This window comes from Triturus cristatus, chromosome 9 (genome assembly GCF_964204655.1).
Source record: "Triturus cristatus chromosome 9, aTriCri1.1, whole genome shotgun sequence".
In the NCBI taxonomy this organism is placed as follows: domain Eukaryota; kingdom Metazoa; phylum Chordata; class Amphibia; order Caudata; family Salamandridae; genus Triturus; species Triturus cristatus.
In genome coordinates this window covers 825,559,619-825,583,468 of record NC_140592.1, presented here as the reverse complement: position 1 = coordinate 825,583,468, position 23,850 = coordinate 825,559,619, and the positions used below count along the sequence as shown (strand labels likewise).

General features: G+C 41.1%; 1 protein-coding gene across 1 annotated transcript in view; it reads right to left on the bottom strand.

Moving 5' to 3' along the window:
• Positions 1–4,609: 4,609 nt before the first annotated feature.
• TMEM179 (transmembrane protein 179) overlaps positions 4,610–23,850 on the bottom strand; it is a 159,786-nt gene continuing 140,545 nt past the window's right edge. The window contains exon 4 of the mRNA XM_085626265.1: positions 4,610–15,169. Within this exon, the coding sequence (XP_085482391.1) occupies positions 14,990–15,169 (180 nt within the window). The 3' untranslated portion in view covers positions 4,610–14,989. The remainder of the gene's footprint in view (positions 15,170–23,850) is intronic.

Sequence of the window (23,850 nt, the reverse complement as noted above, 5' to 3'; positions counted from 1 at the left end):
GGGAATCCTAGGCAGCCACCCACCCACCCACCCGCACCCTTGGTGCAGTACACTGCTGTCCTGGGCATACACACACCCCAATATACTGGTTATATGCTACACCAGGCCCTCAGCCAACATTCGTGGCGTGTGTACGCCTTGTATCACAAATGTACTGGTGCCCACTGCTGGGAGTGATAGGCAGCCATCCCTCACATGTCTCTGTCCACTGCTGGGAGTGATAGGCACCCACCCCTCACATGTCTCTGTCCACTGCTGGGAGTGATAGGCACCCACCCCTCACATGTCTCTGTCCACTGCTGGGAGTGATAGGCACCCACCCCTCACATGTCTCTGTCCACTGCTGGGAGTGATAGGCACCCACCCCTCACATGTCTCTGTCCACTGCTGGTATTCCTCTGCACCCACCCTTCACATGTCTCTGTCCACTGCTGGGAGTGATAGGCACCCACCCCCATGTCTCTGTCCACTGCTGGGAGTGATTGGCACCCACCCCTCACATGTCTCTGTCCACTGCTGGGAGTGATAGGCACCCACCCCTCACATGTCTCTGTCCACTGCTGGGAGTGATAGGCACCCACCCCCATGTCTCTGTCCACTGTTGGGAGTGATAGGCATCCACCCCTCACATGTCTCTGTCCACTGCTGGTATTCCTCTGCACCCACCCCTCGCATGTCTCTGTCCACTGCTGGGAGTGATAGGCACCCACCCCCATGTCTCAGTCCACTGCTGGGAGTGATAGGCACCCACCCCTCACATGTCTCTGTCCACTGCTGGTATTCCTCTGCACCAACCCCTCACATGTCTCTCTCCACTGCTGGTATTCCTCTGCACCCACCCCTCACGTCTCTGTTGACTGCTGGGAGTGATAGGCACCCACCCCTCACGTCTCTGTCCACTGCTGGGAGTGATAGGCACCCACCCCTTACATGTGTCTGTCCACTGCTGAAAGTGATAGGCACCCACCCCTCACATGTCTCTGTCCACTGCTGGGAGTGATAGGCACCCACCCCTCACATGTCTCTGTCCACTGCTGGGAGTGATAGGTACCCACCCCTCACATGTCTCTGTCCACTGCTGGTATTCCTCTGCACCCACCCCTCACATGTCTCTGTCCACTGCTGGGAGTGATAGGCACCCACCTCCATGTGTCTGTCCACTGCTGGGAGTGATAGGCACCCACCCCTCACATGTCTCTGTCCACTGCTGGGAATCCTAGGCAGCCACCAACCCACCCATCCGCACCCTTGGTGCAGTACACTGCTGTCCTGGGCATACACACACCCCAATATACTGGTTATATGCTGCACCAGGCCCTCAGCCTACATTCGTGGCGTGTGTACGCCTTGTATCACAAATGTACTGGTGCCCTAGGGGTACGGGTGATGCGGTCCATACCCCCGCATTCATAGGTTGGGTACGGTCCGTACCACGCGTACCCCTACGTCACCACCACAATAGTGGTACGGACCGTACCCACGCTCTGAGTGCATGGGTATGGTCCGTACCACACTTACCCCAACATCACTACTACAATGGTGGTACGGACCGTACCCACGCTCTGAGTCCATGGGTACGGTCCGTACCACCATTGCAGTGGTGATGTAGGGGTATGCGCGGTATGGACCGTACCCTCGCCCTCAGAGCGTGGGTACGGTCCGTACCAGCGTGCCCCTATATCACCACTACAATGGTGGTACGAACCATACCCACGCTCTGAGGGCGTGGGTACGGTCCGTACCACGTGTACCCCTACATCACCACTACAATGGTGGTACGGACCGTACCCACGCTCTGAGTCCATGGGTACGGTCCGTACCACCATTGCAGTGGTGATGTAGGGGTACGCGCGGTATGGACCGTACCCATGTCCTCAGAGCATGGGTACGGTCCGTACCACCATTGTAGTGGTGATGTAGGGGTATGTGTGGTACAGACCGTACCCACGCTCTGAGGGCGTGGGTACGGTCCGTACCATGCGTACCCCTACATCACCACTACAATGGTGAAACGGACCGTACCCACGCCCTCAGAGCATGGGTATGGTCCGTCCCACCATTGTAGTGGTGACAGGTACGCGTCCACGTCCACTTCCGTTGTTGCGGTACGCAGGGATTGATGGACACACCCCCCGAAGTGACCAGACCCTGGAGGTAATGTATGTACAGTATATAGTATTTTTTACATTGGGTAGGGGTTATGTTTCCTGCCCCTCGCCCCCCCTTTTCCCCTGGGTGTTGTTCTGACCTTCTGCGGCGTGCGCGGCGGTTTCGGTGCACCAGGTCGTAGGCTAGAAGGGCCGGGATGACACGTAGGATGGGGTCCATGGCTGTCCGTCGCGTACCGGTGCTCCTTCTTCACGTCGTCCTCAATTTCCTGGGAGTTTTTGGCTGCCGTAAAAAATTACCCGTGCGGAGTGACGTAGGCACGAATCGTACTTGCTGGTCCGTAAAACGCTGCCTGACTCCGGACGTCACGTACGCGATGTCCCGGATCAGAATTGTGGGTATTTTTTAGCCACACGTATTTTTTTATGAATCGTACGGAAATGGTATTTCTGTACGAATCGTACTTGCTGCTTTGTAAGGAGGATTTCCCGGGTACCCGGGTTTTACAGGATCAGAATCGCCCCCAAGTGTTTATTCCACAACGCGCTTCAATTTCTGACTGACTGAGTAAGCAGCACTCTTAGACCCATTGGAGGGTTTTAAATGCATCATTAATTGTCTTCAACTATGCAAACCCCACTGAAGGGGTGAAAGGAATCCAGGGCAAAACTGTGAATGCCAGCATTCTGTGTAAAAATACTCACCTGAACCCACTAGAGGGAAATATAAAATGTACAAAATGATGTGAGTCCCTTGGAAGTTATTTGCGGAAGCTGCAGGCAGCCTTTGACAAAGGAGCTGTGGGCTCTGAAACGTGTTAGGCAGAACACATAAATCAGCGTGTAAACTTGTCGGTCCCCCTGAAGAAATTAATTCTGATGAATTGCCTGCTTTTTGAGTGCTCCCTGGTGCACAGGACACCCTTGTTTCCATATAAATATATATATATATATATATATTTTGTTTTTTTACTTACTTTGCCAGTGTGCGCCTCATTTCGTGACCATGGGAAAACAAACGGTCACTCACTGAAATATATATATATATATACATACAGTGGCGGTCACTAATGTGTTGCTACAGGTAGATCCGAGTTTCCATAGCAATGGGTTTATTTTTGCTATTATAACTTTGCCGCCGTTTGAGGAACCTCCACAAAAATATCCAAAAAGCGAGGGCCAAGAAAGAACATGGGTCCCAAAACATTGCACAAAGTTGGCGAAAACATATAATTTTACACAGAAAGCGTTCATTATTTGGTATGATTCCATTCAGACATTTTTGAGAACTGTATGTTTAAAGAGCTTCTTGTGGCGGTCGTGAAGATGTTAGAAAGTTAGGTATGTCTGGAGAGTTGGTCTCACAGGAGTCCAGTAGGAGTTCCATGGAATCCTTCTCTACCATAAATTAAAAAAAATGGGGTTCTTCAATCGCGGGAACTTTTTCTCCCTGCTGATTTTTCAGTACTGGGAGATTAGTTGGCTGAAACTCAGAGAGGAATGTTGCAGCTGCCATTACAGTGGGAACCAGGCAGCCATCTCATGAGATACTGAGGTACGCTTGTCATACCACCACTCAAGCTTCACCTCTAAGGTATGGCCATGGTACAATGGCACTGTGCAGCAGAAAGCCATGCACAGCAAGATTTTGGCCACCCAAGTGGAGGAGATTTGGCACAGAGCCCTGCGGCCAACCGCTGCTGCACATGGGTGAAGGCCATGCATAACAGAGGTTGGCCACCATCAACACAATGAGACAGTTAAAAATAAAATAAAATGTGGAAATCCAAAGGAAGATTGGCAACCAACCCCCTGGGCATGGCCAAAGGCTGTGTGAAGCAGGGGGCTGACCGCACACTGGGGTTTGAGCACAGGGCCTAGCTTCTTCCAACACCTTACTGCACACAGTCAAAAGCCATGCTCATAGGGGGAGTTCACCTAATATGATTTAAAAAAAACTGGAATTCACTGACAAAAACAAAGTTTAAAATGACATTAAAGACAGGTATGGTAATACGACTTTAGCTTATGTTTACAATTCACTAGAAATTCACTGAAAAGACAAAGGTTAAAGTGACATAGTCATGTTCTGAAGTACCAAAAATGTATGCTTTAGATTGAAAAAAACACTGAAATATACCAAGTATAGTTTACTGAGCTAATTATAACTTGCAGGTTTTTTTAAAAAAATAAGCTAATATCTCATTACCACACCTAACTATAATGCCACTTTAACCTTAGTTTTTTCAATCGTGTGTTTAAATTACAACACCGGTGAGAGAGCAGTTGTGGTGTGTGTACCCGTTCCCCCTACTTGGCTAGAGTAGACTTGAGCTGGTCCAAGAGATAGGACACACTTAGGTAAATATTTCCACCAAGACCTCAGTAATTTGCATTTGGGAGAATGTGAAGCTGTACTGCAGGTGTATTCATTTACAAACTCAAAAATGCTTTGCTGAATATGCCCCATAATATGGCAATAAAATCAAACTCAGAATAAATACAATATCATTTATTTTATTCAGTTGATGCGAGCATGTATGCTTACCAATAATTTTTTATACATTGGGTTTCATATATGTAACCTGTAGCAGAAATTACAGTGGCAATAAGCAGTATAAAATTACAATACAAGAAAAACATGGAAAACATTAAAATAAAGGGACTTTTTCCAAAATATGCCATGCAAATGTTCAGCAGGCAAAGGATGGCAGAGAGGTGGTTATAAATCAAATGTACGATTCTACAAACTTTGCAGTATGTTACTCTACCTTGAGACATTAAATCTGTCTATCTATCTATCTATCTATCTATCTATCTATCTATCTATCTATCTATCTATCTATCTATCTATCTATCTATCTATCTATCTATCTATCTATCTATCTATCTATCTATCTATATATCTATCTATCTATCTATCTATCTATCTATCTATTGGCAAAGCAAACAAGTATGAGTATAAAGAGACACTATAATATATTTTTATTGTATGTTATTAAGATACAATTAATACAGTCAGTTTGCACATTCAAAATTGTCAGCTTAGAAATCCTTTATTAGCCGTTCAGTAACTTTGATGTGTATTTTATATGATACAAATGGCTTGGTATTCTGTATTTTTACTAGGCCTATTCATCCCAGTTACAATCTTTTGATTCATAGTTTTTTTTAATTGTATATTGTTTTCACAATATACACAGACCATTTCCATCATTTCGTAAAACATAATAGAGTTTGTATGTAAGTTAAATGCATACATTTCAAAGACAAAAAAAGACAAAGACCTACAGATGTTTATGAATGATTTTGATATTCTAATGCAAAAACATTTTTATAATGTACATTTTTTTCTACATGACTTTTTGTCCTGTGAACCTTTAGCAATCACGTTTCCATGGAAAATATCAGATGTTTGTCATAGGTGCCTGCAACGATGCCAGGAGTACTATAAAAGGACTGATAATAAATCATTAAGAACTATCTCAAGCGTCTCTTGGGTCATCAATTTGTGTTGCTAATTTCAGCAAACAGATTTTACTTTTCCCCAGGACAAACTAGTTTTTGACCTCAAAACTAATTAAAGATGAGGCATACTGGAAGTGTTATACAATGCTGATTTTAAAACTGATATTTTGGGCACCTAGGGAAAATAAGTTACTAAGATTAGAGTTACATCCAATCTTTGCAATGAAAACATATTCTGTTTAGGTCCTAGTGCGGTATGCATTAGTATTTCTCAGCAGATGAAAAGAAACTAGAACATGTGTCAATATTTTTTAATCATGCAGGAAATTATAAAGCAACACTGTTCGGGTTGTGTATGACAGTACAAGTTAGGTACAAGATAAAAGATTTGACTAAAGTAATGAATCACAAAACATTACTAACATTTAGAACGTAAGAATGAAAAAGTGTCCTTTCTCATGTTGATAGTTTGGGTGCACTTGCCTGTATGTATTATAAAACATGTTTGAATTTCAACACAACACAACCATTGTTATGCATTGTATTAAGGTAATCATTTACTGACCATCACTGAATACTGCCACCAGGTGTAAGGAAACTCTGCTAGTGGCACAGGTTATAATCATATGTATACCATGACCCTCTGCTTTTATGTAACATTAGAGAGAGGGTTATTAGACACATGGAATATGGGAAACAGAGAGCTTTTATACCCCCTGCTGCTTAGAAAAAATGGTTGCAATCACAAGGATCAGTGTTGAGTTGTGGAATTTAAAAATAGCTTTAATAGATCTCTAGGACTAATTAATTCTACGTCGTAGTCTGGTTACTAGAGACTAAGGGCCAGATGTACATACCTTTGTGTTTGCGATTAGCTAATAGTGACATTTTGCGATCCGCTATTTATGTAATTGCAAACAGCAATATACTACATTGTGTTTAGACTGCGATTCCCAGTGGGTCGCAAATAGACCTACCTCATTAAAATTCATGAGGTAGGACGCAATTTATGACCCATTGGGAATCGCAAAAATCACAGGGATGGTTCCCTTTGGGGTCAGCAGACCATGTTTAAATAAAGCAATGATTTTTTTTCAAATTGCAGCCCATTATCCCAAAGGAAAAAAGAACGCATTTCAAAAACAAAAATGAAAAGTTTTCTTTTAATTTTTTAAGACTAGGCAGTGGTCCAAGAGACCACTGCTGGTCCTCAAAATAATTTCTACAGCCATTCAAAAAGGGGATGGGCCCCTTGGGGACACCTTCCTGTTTACGAATGGGTTACCACCTACTTGAATTAGGTGGTAAAAGGCGAATGTTCACACATACCACTGCAAGTCGCTATTCTAAAGGATGCCCTTAAAAAGGCCCTTCCTAATACGGAATCGCTAACCCATTTTGCGATTCAGTAATATGTTACCAAGTCACAAAATAGGGTTCTGTAAACATAAAAATGCTTTTTTGTAGTTTCAAATGGCCTGATTCTGCAAATTCGGTCATTTGCAAGCTCAAAATGCTACGTCCATCTGGCCCAAATTTGTGTATTGCCTGCACACACCTTCTGTCCTAACTTAGTATGCACTGACCCATAGCACAGTTCTTCTTTATTCAGGTAATTTAATAACGATGAAGGTAAAGAATTACCCTGCCAAACATTCTGTTATTAAGGCTGAAAAAGTATACAGTGAAATACAGTATGTAGGGGGACACACATTTGATGTAGTGGAAGCGCTATGGTCAAATGGCAGGTCACTGCCCTTCAAACTCGAAGTGCCTGCTGTCTCATTTGAAAGTGGGAACCTGCTAGCTTTTCAAGCACAGTATGTCAGCTAGATCTTTTGCTGGAAACCTTTGACCGGCAACCCATCCATCACAAGGCTGTCTTTGTTTAAATGTCAGAAAGCCTACCCTACTTAGAGTTGGATTTCCAATGTGTAATTTGCAGTCTGGGGCCACGATACTTTGGAAGGTGGGTGCAGGAAGGAAAAAATTAACCAATCTCTACCAGCCACAGGGAAAGAAACTCCCTGGGCATTAGGACCATAGATTACTTTTTGTTTATTGGCAACAAGTGTTGTCACCCTCTTTTTCCAATATTCCCCTGCAAACACACAACCACTCTCTAATGTTACATAAGTGCAGATGATGCTAATTTACATATATTTTCAGCCTGTGCCAGCATCAGTGTTCCCTTACACCTGGTGACAGTATTCAGAGCAGGTCACTAAAACATTACATGCACAATATATAACAATAATTGTGCTGTGTTGAAATTTCAACATGTTTTATAACACATACAAGTAACAGCTCAACCGGGGAGAGACCCAAAGACAATTTTTCATTCAGCATGTTCTAAATTTTCTGTCAAATGTTTTGTCCTGTGCTTAACTTGTACTACAAGCCCTACTTTGTTATGGCAAAAGTGCATAAAGTAGAATGGAATAAAGTTGGTATTAATTCTCATTTAAGAAACAAGCAGAGAAATACAACAAATGAAACATTTGCTATGTAGTATTGGTAAATCTGTTTTGTCAAAATAAGGAGAAAAATCTATCAGTGATAGCCACCTCCACAGTAGTAAGAAAGAAGGTAATGCAAAAATATTCTTCTTCCTTTGAGCTTTTGCTTTAATCATTATGGTGTTTTGGTTCCTTTTGCCTGAAAATGTACAAGATGAAGAAGAATTGAAAAAGAAAGCTATTCTCAAGTGATAAAAATCAATTACTTTTTGAAGCTCCGACAAGGAATGATGCATTTGCAACTAAAACATTTCAAATTAAGAGTTGATGTTGTTCTAACCACTCTATATGGTACATCTGTTAGATTCCACTATACAGTTCACTCATCTGATCTAGTGAAAATGGATTTTGATGATATATGTTATTTGCACTAGGGCATTTAATCCTGGTTGAGGTAAATCACCTTGAAATTGACAGTTGGGATTTCTGGCTCATTAGGGTTCTTCTCAGGTTTTCTGCTCACTCGACTGTTAGCAGCTTTGATGTCTGTACAACATGCTAGTAGTCTGACCTCCAAGGCTGGATTTTGCATGCAGTTGAACTGTAATAATGTTTTGTGTAACAAGTCTGTTTCATAATGCTTTTTAAAATGATGTTGCTAACAAACTTCATCGGCTTTCTAGACAAGCAGATTGCTTTGCAGTTTACAATAAAGTAAGCTACTACTTCTGTATAATGCACTTTAGGGGGCTGAAATTTTTAAATATAAAGAGATGCTCTTTAAAGAGAGATGCAGTAAACAACACGTGCTCATTTGGATGAAGTATATTCCTCTAGTAAACAAAACGTGTGTTTGGTGGGTATTCCTCACAAGTGTGTAGGTTCTGTAATATTGATCTCACTGAAAGCATAAAAAAATAAGTGTGTAATTCCACTGTTCATATTTTTGTAATTGCCGATAAACATTTTTGTACTATTTACCAAATGGTACTCTAATTGAAGGTTGATAAATAACTAAGGGGATGATTTAGAGTTTGGCAGAGAGGGTACTCCGTCTCTGCCAAACTCAATATCTGCCCATCCAATTTAGAGGTGGGTGGACTTTAAGTGTGTCAACAACATAGTCTACTCTGGTTCCATTGCTGACATACTCCTCCAACAGCCCAACAGAGCATGGGCCAGTAGAGGTTAGCCATCCTATCATCCACCCTATTAGGAATGGGTATACTTTTTTTCCCTATCTGTCACCACAAGGTAAAACTTGGTGTTGAAGGACTGTAAAAACAGAAACATGACTCCCCATCAATGAGAGAACATCCATCCCTGCTTTGCAAGTTTGTATTCGAGAAAATAAAAACTTTCTAGCATTTTGACGGGTGGCAGTCATGGTTGACAAAGTCAACTGTCAAACTTTTACAACATTTACAGGAAGTGCCATGATGGTGGTTCATGAAAATGTTTTGAGTTGTCAATTGGGATACCAGATAACACTACAATTGGTGGACGGAGGTCCCTCGGCATGGTGGGGACAATGTCCTCCACCATCCTGACAGATTAACCTCCACCAACCATACTAGAAATACACCACCAAATCTATACTTTAATGAATTTGACTAACATATACAAGCTAATGTCAATCTGTACATTTTGGATGAATTTTAATTGTGACTAAGAATATATAATAATACTGTACTTTATAATATGTATTATATTTTTGAGAGTAAATGCTATACAATATTGTTAGTATAAGTGATTAAAGTAAATATGTTAGAAATATAAATGCCTCTATAAACTATTATACAATTATTTATAAGAAAAACTATAATCAAACGTTTTTGTCAATCATATGCTTAGCACATTCTCTTTTAGCAAATCTAAATGTTTGCTGACATTCATAAACACAAATTTCAACTATTGTCAAACCTTACAAAAATTTGGTAGAGTAGGTGAAATGAAGTTAAACAACTGTGCACCTTCCTAGAAATAGTACAGCTAGTCACAATTCTCATTTACCTTCTTTTAGATGGTCACTGGGTAATTTCTCAGAAAATTAGAATACTGCAAGTCTCAGGATATCTAAACTAAACAAGAATCACATGAATGTTTGAAATTTTTTCATTGAGGATTTTTTCTAATATAAAGCATCACCTAGCCATATAGATATGATAATTTGAGTTATTCTCAACTAGTGCACGATAACATAGCAGTATATCTATAACGATAATATCAATAATAACAAAACAATAACAACTCCAACACCAAAAACAATAATAATTAAAAGAATACTAACATGAACTTGGAGAATTAGAACAGCAATTACACAGATAATGTTCTTAATACTAATGGTACTACCACTTCTGCTTCTACTAATAATAATGTAACAACGATAGTACAACAACAACAGCAACAACAACAATAATAATAATAACAGCAGCAATGATATTGGGTACAATCTTAATTGTTACAGTCCTAATAATCCTAATAAATGTACAAACAATTCACATAAAAATAACATTATATAGGTATTACGTTAAATAGGCTCATAATTAAATACTTTTATCCATCACATTGTTAGATAACTGAGGCACAGGGTATTAAAGTGACATTTGCAATATGGCAAGAAATCAAAAATGAAATGCAGAGATTCCAAGCCCTGCATGTGAAAGAAGCACCATTGGGATTTGCCTTGTTATCAATTTGTTTCTTTGGGAATTTTTCTTTGGATACCCAAATTTGTACCCCATAAAACTACTTACAACCAGAAAAGATCATGAAGTCATGAATGATTTTTGTTCTGCATATAAATCCACATTTTGCCTGGGGACCTGGTGGTTATAGGGGGCTTAAATGATGGCAGAATCAACTGGACATCGCTGTGGTGCATGGGACACTCACTAGTAAATTAGAGTTTTTGCTTCCATGCTGCACTCTTTTAACTGATGCTACCTATTTCACTAAATATCTGATTGCAATTTCTAATATACGCACAACCACAGAGGGTTTAGTTTTGTGATGGATTGTGAGGGAGAACAAGACTAAGCAGGTCACTGTTATCATGTACTACAATATTTCCTTCCAACAGAAATTGGCAATACCAGGAATAAAAGATGTACATTATTTAGTACATGTACATTTATATTTTATATTTCACAAAGCCTTAATTGGGCTTTAATTGCATACAACTTATTCTGAACTATAAGCAAATATTGATGATTATGATGATGAATCTGAACAGTGACATGATGTCAATGTAATATTATCAAGTAGAGTAGCCATTGTGTTTTTACCTATAGCTGTCCCTGAGAAACATGACTTAAATGAAATGTCACAAAATATGAGTAAGAGTATGGTTTCTGTGAAGTTAAAACATTCATTTAATGGAGGAAACAACATGATCTCTGCCAATTTTCTCACACATTGTACAGTGAAGACAGCCTACCATTTTACATTACTCATTTATTTTACTTTTAAAAGGACATGTGAATGTTGAGATCTTCATATCTTCATTCATGTGTAGAGTTTGCTTCAAGAATGAATATTCTGAAGGCAATTACTTATGTACTGACTTGGCTTTCCCAAATTGAAGAGTCATTCTAACTAATTAGCTATAAAACTCCTGATGCACCTTTGGGTGATTTTAGAAAATGTGTCTAACACATGGTAAGATAAACATAAAAGTTCATTTAAATAACAAAACTTACTTCACTTATCACAAGTTGCCATATCTGAATATGTTCTTGATACACCATTACTAGTTATTGTTTGATGTTTAAAAGTAGAGTTTTATTTGCAGCTTTGATTATTTTTCTTTTCTAAGCAAATTATGTCTGGAGAACTACATTTGTTTGGTTTATTTACACTAATAATGCTACAACAAGCTTTGGACAAGAATCAAACTGTCGTACTCTCATAGTGGAGCAGTAACACAGTAGGCCTACCTGAAATCCGGAAGTTATTCAATTGAGTATCGATCTAGCAAGATCTGAATAACTGCCGCAGTTTGCTAGATTGGGGAAAGACTATAAGCTTTGTTTACATTCTATATACGTGCCAAAGGGTTTCAGTTGCCTTAGAAAGAGACCCTCATTAGCTTCATCTACACATGTCTGACCACCAGTAGTGTACATTGCTTTTTAAACTCTCATTTTCCCTGATTTTCACTAATTTACCATGAAACTAATAGCATATTTTCATAGTATTCTACTGTTGCCTTTCAAATAATGAACTATTTAGTGTATATGCTTATTGCACTGGTAAATAGTGAAACTAGATTATACTAATCAAAATATAAAGTCTAAAAGCAGAAGTGATACAATTATAGGTTTCTCTCTTATACTGTCTAAACTTGATTACGCCAATGGCCTCTAACATGGATCATCTTTATCAACTATGAAAAGAATACAAAAGATTCAGAACTCGGCTGCCAGACTACTTCTAAATTTAAAGCCAGAAGCCCATATCTTCCATGCCTTGAGGGTCCTACATTGGTAATCGGTTGCCAGAAGATCCACATTCAAGCTGCTTTGTATCACCCACAAAGCAATACATTGAGCAGGACCACTTTTATCAGGAATAAAATCACCAAATACATTCACCAAAGGAACCTCCTCTCCAGACAGACTGGCACTATGCCTCAAAATAGCACCATACAAGAAAAAAACATAGGTGACACATCTTTCTTTGGTCAAGCAGTCAAACTATGGAATTCCTTACCCCTAAACAGAAGATCCACAGATAGCTATTTATCTTCAGAAGACTACGCAAGAGTTGGCTCTTTCCTAAATAACCACCACACTCAAACACAATCATACAGCAAATCTCTGTTATATAAACATTTAATTTGATTATATGTATGTATTAAGATATGTATATTTCTTAAAGTAAATATGTATGATAATAAGTACTTATGTATCTGTGCATTTCATACTTTACTCCTACTGTAAAAAATCGGTTGACTTTCTCTAATGCACTACCCTATATTTCACCCTATAACTCTCTCAATATATCCTCTACCTCCACTCTCTGACTCATCCCAAACCTCATTTTACTACTGTGATCTCCAAAAAAAACTTTTCTAGAATCTTCCGTCCTCTACCCCTCCTTGGATCACCCTAAACCTCATTTTAATACTTCGATCTCCCAAACAATCCTTCTAAATTCTTTCCTCATCTATGTCTCCTTTGACTAATTTCCAAACTCATTTTACTACTATGATCTCACCTATTTCATTTCTAGAAATTCTTCCCTTCTCCATCTCTCCTTATACTCACCCCAAACCTCATCTTAAGACTATGATCTCACAATGAACACTTTCTAGAGTCTTCCTTCTTCTATCCCCCTTTATCCTTTTCAATCCACCTAAAAGACTTGCACGTCCACTGCTCAAATTAACTCAAATTTCACTATACTAATCCATCACTAATCCATTTTGGGTTCCAGAGTAGCGTTCTACTTCCCAAAAAGCACTTTGACGCCTCGTCAGGGGTAGTAAGAGATATAAAATCAATTACCATTACAATTACAATAACAGCAATAAATATAAGACCAATACACACTTCATTATTATTTAAATATGTTCCTACAGTACAAGGACAAAAACATTGTATTTTACATTGGTGTGTTTTAAAGTTAGAGACATGCCTCCAAGAATCAGATTACAAGTAGCAGTAAATTAGCATTCATTGTCATATTACTGTACATAAACTGTTTACATAATATCAGCCCCTGGTCAGTTTTCTACATATAATATATCAGACCCTAAGCATGCAGTAATGCAGACTATAAGATAAAGAAGACAATAAACAATTCAATTCCAAATAATATATATAATTCTACTATGTACAAAAATAATTTTTTACCCCTCTGTGTTTTTAACAATTCATGACATGAAACTTGTTTCGATTAAACTAAATCATTGCTGGCAGGAAATAAACTACTGTAACTGATTGCTGTTATGTACACCTTAAAAGCAACCCAGTCAATTATGTCTAATCAACAATATGAAAGACATACATCAAGTCTTCAAAAGAGACAGTAAATAATTTCCCTCCTATTGATGTATAGTGTAATTCATCTAATTTTGATAAACAAATGTTTTATACTTGAGAGTCTGAACAAGGAAAGGTTTGTTTCCCTAGCAAACCAACACTTAAACTCCAAAATGAAATGTCCTTTCTAAAACTTGAATGATATTTAGTTAAAATGTCACAGAAAACAGAACGGTCAACGTTAAAATTATTCCTGACCACTGGTCATTAAGCAGAACATTTTACCACATAATTTAAATTCCAAGTACTTGTACATTGTTACAATGTCAATTTTTGGAACTATTGGTGTGCCTAAGAAAAAAACACAAAGTTGATTACATCACTTTTTCTTGTAAACTTGTTCAATATTGAAGCAAATCTTGCCTGTGACCCATTTTCCTGGGAATAGCAAACAAACACCTTAATATTTGCCTCATTATATTTGAATGTAGAGAGCTCCTTAAAACTTTCTTTGTCATGATGTTTTGCTTATTTCTTTATTACTTTGGCTGAATTGCATGCATATTGTTTTGTATTGTAAATTTTTAATATTATTGATTCTAACGTACAATCAGAAAACAGATTTGAAAATTCCAGTTACATAGAATTTCATGTTAGAGGTTGAATAATATCTGAACATACTGTGTTTGTTTTCTCAAATTTACATGATTCATAGCTCTTTTCTTAAGTATATATTTGGTCATGCTGCACACATTTCTACAATGATGATCAGATGTCCTGTCATTCTAATTTGTAGATAAATTAATTTGACCTCAAAATATTATATAGATTATTTATTACATTAGGAAAAACTTAGCAATTTAAAGATTGATTATGTATCAATTGTATTACCATACAGTAACTGTAACCTTGCACAGTTAATTTTAAGAGTTGATGAGAAGAGGGATAGGCTCAATCACAATCAAAGTTAAATCATGCCACTTTTCTCATCTTGAAATGATGTTCGGGAAGACGATCTTCCTATAAGTAGCTCCTTCTCAGCGATCAAGCTGTCCAGCAAGTCTTCCTGCCTGTAGTTGTGATATACTTTAAGGAATGCCAGAATTGTAATCCCCAGCCAAGTCAGCCAAGAAGCCCAGAGGCCAAACTGCATACAACAAGAAAGAACATTGTATGAGAGCAAACAATAACAAAAAAATTACATTTTACAAATAAATTAAGATTTAGTTTTCATTTTTGTGGATTGAAATCTATATTATAACAGAACAGTTGTTCTTAACCTGTAGAGGGGATCCACGACTGTTTAGAATATTTCATATTTGCAGATTAATTAACTATATATAGAGAAAAAACAACATTGAAAATGTTAAAAGACCCTTTAAGTGAGACAAAAGTAAAAACTGGAGGCTAAAAATTACGTTGGTATCCTTATCTTAATGTAGGGCAGCAACTTGGATACAGCAAACATAATATAATATGACTGATTGGTGGCCCCAATTGAACCACTGGTATGTACCGACAAAAAGAGAGCATGCATTAGGAGCAAAAAAGACAAAGAGGTATACTTCAGTCTACCATATTGTTTAATCTTTTAGAAGTGAAACTACATTTTGAAAAGCACTAACCACCCATTAAATTTAAAAAGTATTTTCTTTGCATATTTTCTGTTGGTGAATTAAATAAAATATATATTGATTTGTGTATTTTTTTGAAGTTTCCTTGTTTTTTTATATTTTGGTGGAGTGTTTTGAAATCCAAACCAAAGAAATTGCTTAGGCAGGTGTCCCTGTCTTATACTTGGGACTGAGTGGGGGTCCACTGAAGGCAAAAGGTTAAGAACTGCTTTGACAGAACATGGAAGTTGAACATATGTCTGCGAAGACAGGATTCATGCTAGTTTTTCAGTATGTCCACTTAACATAAATGTATGAAAATAATTTACATAGTCAATGGTTGTCTTGAAACTCTGGCAATTTTCCTTGACCTGTGCTAGGCATATTTTTCCAATACAATAAACGCATCCTTAAAAATGGACATTCTTTTCTGAAATACAAAGCATATGATACAAAATCCCTCATACATATGTGTGATAAAGTTTCTAGTTAAACACAGTATAATAGCCACCCATCCATAATTTACCAGCACTGTTATGTTTAAAAAACAAATCCTTATACATCTTACACATTATGTCAAAGAGTTTCATTACTTCAGACTTACAGGCATATACAGAGTCTGGCGGGTCACCACCGGCCATCAGTCTGCCAAGGTAGAGGAGGCTAAATCATCCAATCCATTGAGGGAGGACTACACTCCATATTTAGTGATCACTAGCATATTGCACATTTAAATATGTTTTGGTTAATTCTACATGTTCATCAACACAATATCACAATAACACAGTATCAAAAAGGGAAAGAAGGGGAATTCTTTCCAGGCCACAGCTTCAACAAAGGCTTATTTCAATGTGACAATGTCAATCCTTTTAAGGATACCTTCTTATTAACTCCAAAAATCATTAGTGGACTAGGACAGCCAGATCAAATCTTATAGTAACAGTCCTCTACTTGTAAATGGCTCCATAGTTTACAAACTCCTTATTTCGCCAATGTAAGAAATACTAAGCAAAGCATTGTTTTCCGATGAATTGATAGACTGTCTAATCTGACGCAAGCTGTGTTTGGTACAAAATAAACTAACACATTCATTGTTTTAGCCATTGTAAAGGTTAATGTTTTATTCTGCTCTAAGACACTATTGCCCTAAATCAGAGCTGAACTGAAACTGGATGTAATCAAAGGGATGCACATGCATAATTACATTGCCAAATTGCCATTTGCAAAACTTTCTTTGTAAATGTATACTAGCCATACAATGTTGTGGATTTTAGCTGTATTGAGGAGAAAGGTTTTAATACAAAATGATATGCTCTTAATAGAGTATGAAGCATCTCATCTTAGAATTGCTTTGAAATAACCATGCAGTAGAAGATGATTTACTGAATACCAAGAAAATGGGACATAAGATATAATCCTTTGTATGTCAAGGTAGTTCATTGATGAATTAAATATCTTAGTCACTAACATGCACCCCTTGTCTATGCTGTGCACTACAACAAGTGTACCAGAAAATGCAATAATCTACCCAAATCTTCATGATGTGAACTCTGGACCACATTTTATCCATCAGTTTTTTATTAGAGTTTGAACTACCTCTTTCTATTGATGGAGGCAAAGTGTCCATTAGGCCAATAAATCCCACAAAATGTTGCAATTTTACCTTGACATGCATAGAGATGAACTGCTTCAGATAGAGACATTTTCAATAGTGTCTAAACCATACTACATCCTCTGTCTATGGGGGCATGGCCGAGCTTCATGGTAGAGTAGACATGTGCTTCGAGAGCTCCCACCGTCCTGCCATTCATAAACATCCTGCCTGTGGTAAAATTCACCTTACCACATAGATACTAATAGGACATTCAACTCCTCCCTAAACGATTGCTTAAACTTAATACCGGAGCTTCGAAGTTTCCAAAACTGATGTAGCCGAACAGTGGGAGCTGAAGACAGGCTCGGGGAGGGCCCGGCCACGGCGCACAAAAACAGAAGACTGCCGACCAAACTAATTCCCACTGGAGCGGTGGCGCTGTAGCCTTGCCCGCAACCCGTGGCACTCACACTGACCACCTGTGGATGCAGAAAGAAGAGGGTGGGACTCCTGGCCACGAGAGCAGAAGACGCGGGCACTCCTAGGCCTGAATCCGGGAGATAAAGTAACAACTTGTGCCATATCTCCAGAGCGTAGGGTTCATGCCTGCTGGCGGGCATGCAACACAAGCCTTTCCCTGGCCCCATACCGGATGGCTGCAAATAAAAAAGGAGGACAGCACTGTTGGTGAACTACAGTGTGAAAACTTAGCAGGGGAAAGCAACCTGTTATTCTCGTTGTCGCAGTAATACCCTGCACTGTGTTGGGCTTCCCTTATGCTGACATCTTTGCCTTATTACCGCGCCGCGGCCGACGTCTGTAGAAGCACATCCAGGGATCTTACCTGTGTGCTGTGACGTGGAGTACATGACTGCGCATCCGAAGACACCTCTTTCAAATTAAGTGCCACGCATGATCAACAACAAATGCAAGTAGGTCTTGGGACAAGACAGGAGGGGTGCTGCTCCGGGGTCCCATTACAAATTGCCAGAACTGATCCTAAAAACACAATTGGGCTAACTGTGACATCAATGTTGTACCATAGTAACTGCCGGCACTCTGTATTAAAATACTCGAGAGAAGAACCTGTAGAGTGGTAAATGTACGCTTGTTAAACAACTGACTCGGATGAGAAGTGAGCCTAACTAAACTTTGAGTGACCATCACAATAAATACACTTGAGTGTGTGCCCCACTGGACTGGCTTGTTTGTATTCTCTAAAAGGCAAAACCACACCATAAACTATGGTGAAGGAAAAAGGGGGAAAGGTGGCTCAGGCGAATAAAATATCTAATTATGCGCAGCCACTCCCCTGGACCTAGGGGCGCCGATCCAAGCTCAGCCCATTCAGACAGATGAACAACCACAAGATCCTGACCGACCCTCCTATATAACGGAGGTGCTTGAAGCCATACACACCACAAGGGATGAGTTAAAAAATGTAATCGACTCAGTTGCCATAGATGTAAACCTACTACGGTGTGACCCTCTAAAGGTCTCGGATAGAATCACCGCCACTGAGTCGACAGTGGACACGCTCCAAAAGGAACTCCATACCTTGAGGGACACAGTAATCAGTCTCCAGAGAAACATGGGATGCCTAGATGACCGTACTGAAGATGCGGAAGGACGATCCAGAAGAAACAATCTCCGCTTTGTGTTACTTCCCGAGAAAGCGGAGGGCCCTTCTACAGAGCTGTTTATTGAAGACTGGCTGACTTGGGCACTGGCACCAAGGAAACTATCCAAGTTGTTTTCTGTGGAGCATCGCACAGAGCATTGGTCCCTCCCCCGAGAGCACCCCCTCGGGCCCTTATAGCAAGATTCCTCAATTTTCCGGGATTGTGATCTTATCCTGCAGCTTACCCAACGCCATGGCCCGTTAACGTATGAGGGCCACCAGATCTCTATACTCGGACTATACACAAAGTGGGCAGGAACAAAGATGCTCCTTCTTGGCGGTTAAGCGTAGTATGTGGGACTTGAATCTTAAATATAGGGGCAGATTTATGACGACTGGCGTATCCCTGCATATCAGCAGGGATGCGCCAGTTATTATGCGCCACTGCTGCGCCACCATGGATGCGCCGCATTTATAATGCGGCGCACCATGGGGCAAAAACGGCACAGATGCGTGACGCATCTGTGCCGAAAAGTGGCGCATTGCTGGAGTTGCGTCGCAAGCGCGACGCAGCTCCAGCAATGATCTGGGGGGCCCTATCTTTACAATGCTGCGTCAATCCTTACGCCTGCTTCAAGCAGGCGCAGGGTTTTGACGCAGCATGGGCCTAAAAGTGACTGAGTGAAATCTTGTAGATTTCACTCAGCCACTTTTAGGAGGCGTTCCTGCGCCGGAACGCCCCCACCTGCCCTGGAACGCCTACATGTGGCGCAGGGCTTTACAACATGACGCATCTCCCAGATGCGTCACGTTGTAAATACCCCGCACCATGGCGCAGGATTTGCGCCGCTGCTGCGTCACAAAAGTGACGCAACGGCGGCGCAAAAGTGCCGCAAGTGCAACATAAATCTGCCCCATAGTATTTTATTCCCTGCGAATCGGAGAGTCGAAAAGTGGGTGAAAAGCGATGTTATTCTTCTCAGCAGGGAAAGTGAGCGACTAGCTTGATGCAACGGGATCCCCTGGGGCCTGTTTGGTGCCCTCAACGGTGACACAGAAAAAGTCCGGATCCCACAGACAACCTAGGCAACAGAGTCAGCGCATACAATCACAAGACAATACTAAAAGCCACAGCCCAAGCAGAATTAGAGTGTGCCCAGATGGAACTTTACAGGCGTCGGACGTCATCCCAGACTCTAGACCCTCCGCACCCGGAGGCCTCACAAACACTAAGCCGAGCGGAGATACGGATGCTTGAGAGGAGGCACGAGATGAAAGCATAGAATAAGGGCTGGAAACTTCAAAAGACATTCCTAGATGGGTGGCAACCGGTAAGCTTGAACCGAGATGTTGGGTTGGGAGGAAGGAGAAAGAGACTTATTATATCATGGGACACACTGCATGAACAGTGATATAAGGTGGGGGCTCACCCCCCAGAGACTGGTTCCTGGCTAAGGAGTTGAAGGCTAGCCCTCGCACCTGGCCAGCTAACTAGTCACTACCTTTGAATAGGGTGGGAAGTGAGGCAGATGACCTACAGGGGGTATTTTCTCTGTTTATTTCCTTATTCGAGGTTATAATCTTGGGATTTCACAGGGGCAATGGGGCAACATCTGCATGTTTTACCAGGTTTAGTTCAAAGGAAGAGGGAAATGTGATATTGCCCAGGGGGAGGGGGGAAGTTGGGACAGTTATGTTATGGTTTACAGGGCCCCTTTTTCTTAGATGCCAGTCTGGAAAACTTGGACCACTACAGGTCTGGATGGAAATGAGTATTACACTTAACACACTAAGAAATTATGCTGTGCGACAGGGCATACATTGTAAATCAACTAGACCAACATGATTAAACTGATTACTTGGTATGTTCAATGCATCGTGGCCTTTGAAAAACATAGATGCGTATTTGCCTATTTAAAAAGATATAAGGTAGGCATCGCTTGTCTTCAGGAGACCCATGTTTGGGGAGATTTGATAAAGGCCTTGCGAAAGAGATTGAGGGACAAATATATTCAACCTCGTATTCCGGGTTTGCGAGGGGGCACTTATATGGATAGCTCCTGGAGTTCCCTTTCAGCATTTACATCATGTGGTTGACCCGGATGGGAGATATATTATCCTGCATGGGAGATTAGATAGCTCAGAAATATGCATTATGAATGTATATGCACCCAATGACGATAGAGCTTCCTTTTTTGGCCGATCGCCTGGAGGCAGTCTCCCTTTATCTAGGAGCACCAATAACGTTGGCAGGGCTTGTTAACTGTATCCTTGAGGGTTGTCTTGATAGGGAGCCACCACAACTCCATACTTAACCCAAAATAACTGGTGCTTTGCTAGGCATGCTAAAAGGCTTGCACCTGCAGGATCTGTGGTGAGTACATCACCCCACCACAAAACAGTATTCTTGTTACACTCCCGCCGCGGTAACCGCCAGCAGATTAGACTATTAGCTTCTCTCAGTGGACCTTGGCTGCCAAGATATTTGACGGATAATTCCCTGGTTCTGTTGGAGTTTGGCGGTAGAGGAACAAGATCAGAAATACCACTGTAGCGGCTCAATAGTGAGGCTCTTACAGTGCCTCCGTTTGTAGCCGCGATCTTGGAGGAGCTGGCTAGCTATTTCTGGGAGAATTGGGGGTCAGCCTCGATTCGTGCGACTGAGTGGGAGGCAATGAATATAGTTATACGGGGAATCTTCATTAAGAGCACGTAACGTGTAAGATCCCAACTGGTACGGGATGTGGCAAGACATGAGGCCGTCCTGGGACAATCGGAGGCTGAGATAGCCAAGACCCAAGGCCAAGTTGGCAGAATTGACTGAGGCCGGGGAGACTCTTATGAGAGATCTCCATAGGCTTGAAAAACATGTCTACATGATATATAGGCAGAAACTCTACAGAAAAGGAGACAGACGCGGAGCCCTGTTGGCACAGCTGGTAAGGCAGGAAACGTCAGTGGCCCTGATATTACAAATACGGACTGAAAACGGGGTGTTGGTATATTCAGTCACAAAGAGTGCTAGCTGACACCCTGGCACCACACCTGCAACAGGTATACACTAATTGCGCTGGATCGGATCCAGGAACTATGATATCATACTTAGACACAATACTGCTCCCATGCCTCACGTCAGAGGAACAGGACACTCTAAATTCTCAGGTTAACAGAGATGAAATACTTGGCAATATAGGCCATCTCAAACCAGCCAGGAGTCCGGGTTCTGATGGGCTCCCAGTGGAGTTCTATAGATGTTTGGTCCCTCTTCTTGTAGACAGACTCCTAGAAGTGTACAATGAGGCTTTTGGCAAAGGTACACTGTCAATTACAATGAGGGAGGCGCTCGTGGCCATGATCTTAAAAAAAGATAAGGATCCCTCCCAGCTGACCTCATACAGACCAATATCGCTGTTGAATGTCGATGTGAAAATATGAAGCAGCATCACGGCAGAGCGACTCCTCCCGAAGGTGTCACAACTAATCCACTCTGATCAAGCGGGCTTTATCCCTGGCACGAACACGACTTGGAATCTAAGATGACTGGCGCATGTATTGCAGGTCCCTAGACTGATGGAGGTAGAAAGTGTGCAGTGCTATTAGATATTGAGAAAGCGTTTGATTCAGTGGAGTGGCCGTACCTGTGGCAGGTCCTTAGGCAAATGGGAGTGTGTGACACTTATCTTCAATAGATTCAATTATTGTATGCAACCCCTACAGCTAGAGTGTGGATAGGCAGAATGGTATCAAAACAACTAGCATTGCGATGAGGCAGCCGTCAGGGATGCTCCCTCTCGCCCCTGCTTTTTGCAGTGATGCAACCAATGGCCATTTGGCTGAGAGATAAAATGGAACTCTGGGAAATACAGTTGGGGAGACCATTCATAGGGTCTCGCTGTATGCAGACGATACTTTAACTTATCTGATGCTGCCGGATCGGTCCATTCCAGTGTTGCTATCTGAAATGAAAAGCTTTGGGATGATTTCAGAGCTCTGTATTAATCGTGCTAAGTACAGGGGGGTCCCATTGGGCAGAATGTCTATGGTCCATCCGGAATGGAGACCGCTCATCGATCTTCTGTGGGCAGAAGACGGGGAAAGTTACCTGGGTGTTTATCTGGCACATACTGGCAAAGCGTATCATGAATTTAACATTGTTTGAATAACACAGGGTTTAAAGGGATCGATTCAATTCTGGGCTGAGTTGCCGTTGTCTCTTATGGGACGCATTGCACTCATCAAAATGATTGTTCTGCCCCAGTGTTTATATACACTACAACACTCCCTTTATATAATTCCTCGCTCATATTTCACCACACTAGAAAGTCTCATCGGGGATCTGTTGTGGGGGAAAAAACAAAGACAAGTGCGATTGACGACCCTGCAGAAGACATGGGAGCGGGGAGGTTTAGAAGTGCCTCGACTAGAATTCTATTATATGGCCTCCCAACTGCAACATGCAGTCCATTGGTTATATGATGAAGAAAACTGGGAGAAATCAGTACTAGCCGAAACATTTGGAGATATTTCATTGGCCGAGCTGTTGATGCGAGGGGAAGGACTTCCTGAAAAGTATCCCTATATCATACGGCATGTGACAACAGTGTGGGAAAAAGTGGTTAGGAGAGTAGTGCAGCATGCCTCATATGCACCTGACATGCCTTTATGGGCGATTCGACCCTTTGCGACCATCACAGACTCTATGTCTGAATGTCGGTGGAGAAAGGGTGGCTGACAGTTACTGGGGGACCTGTACTCAAATAGAAAGTTTCTATCCAGGGAGGAGGCTCGAGACGCCTTTGAACTAAGGACAGGCCAGTTCCTTCAATATGGTAAAATATCTAGCATAGAACAGGAACTATGGCAGGATTTCCCAGAGGAACCGCCATCGCTAATATACTGCATGCTCTATTATCCATGGAGCAGGTGGAAAGACTCATGTCACACCTATATCCGGCACTCCGGGAGGAATTGCCTACGGAACCACTAACACTTCAACAAAA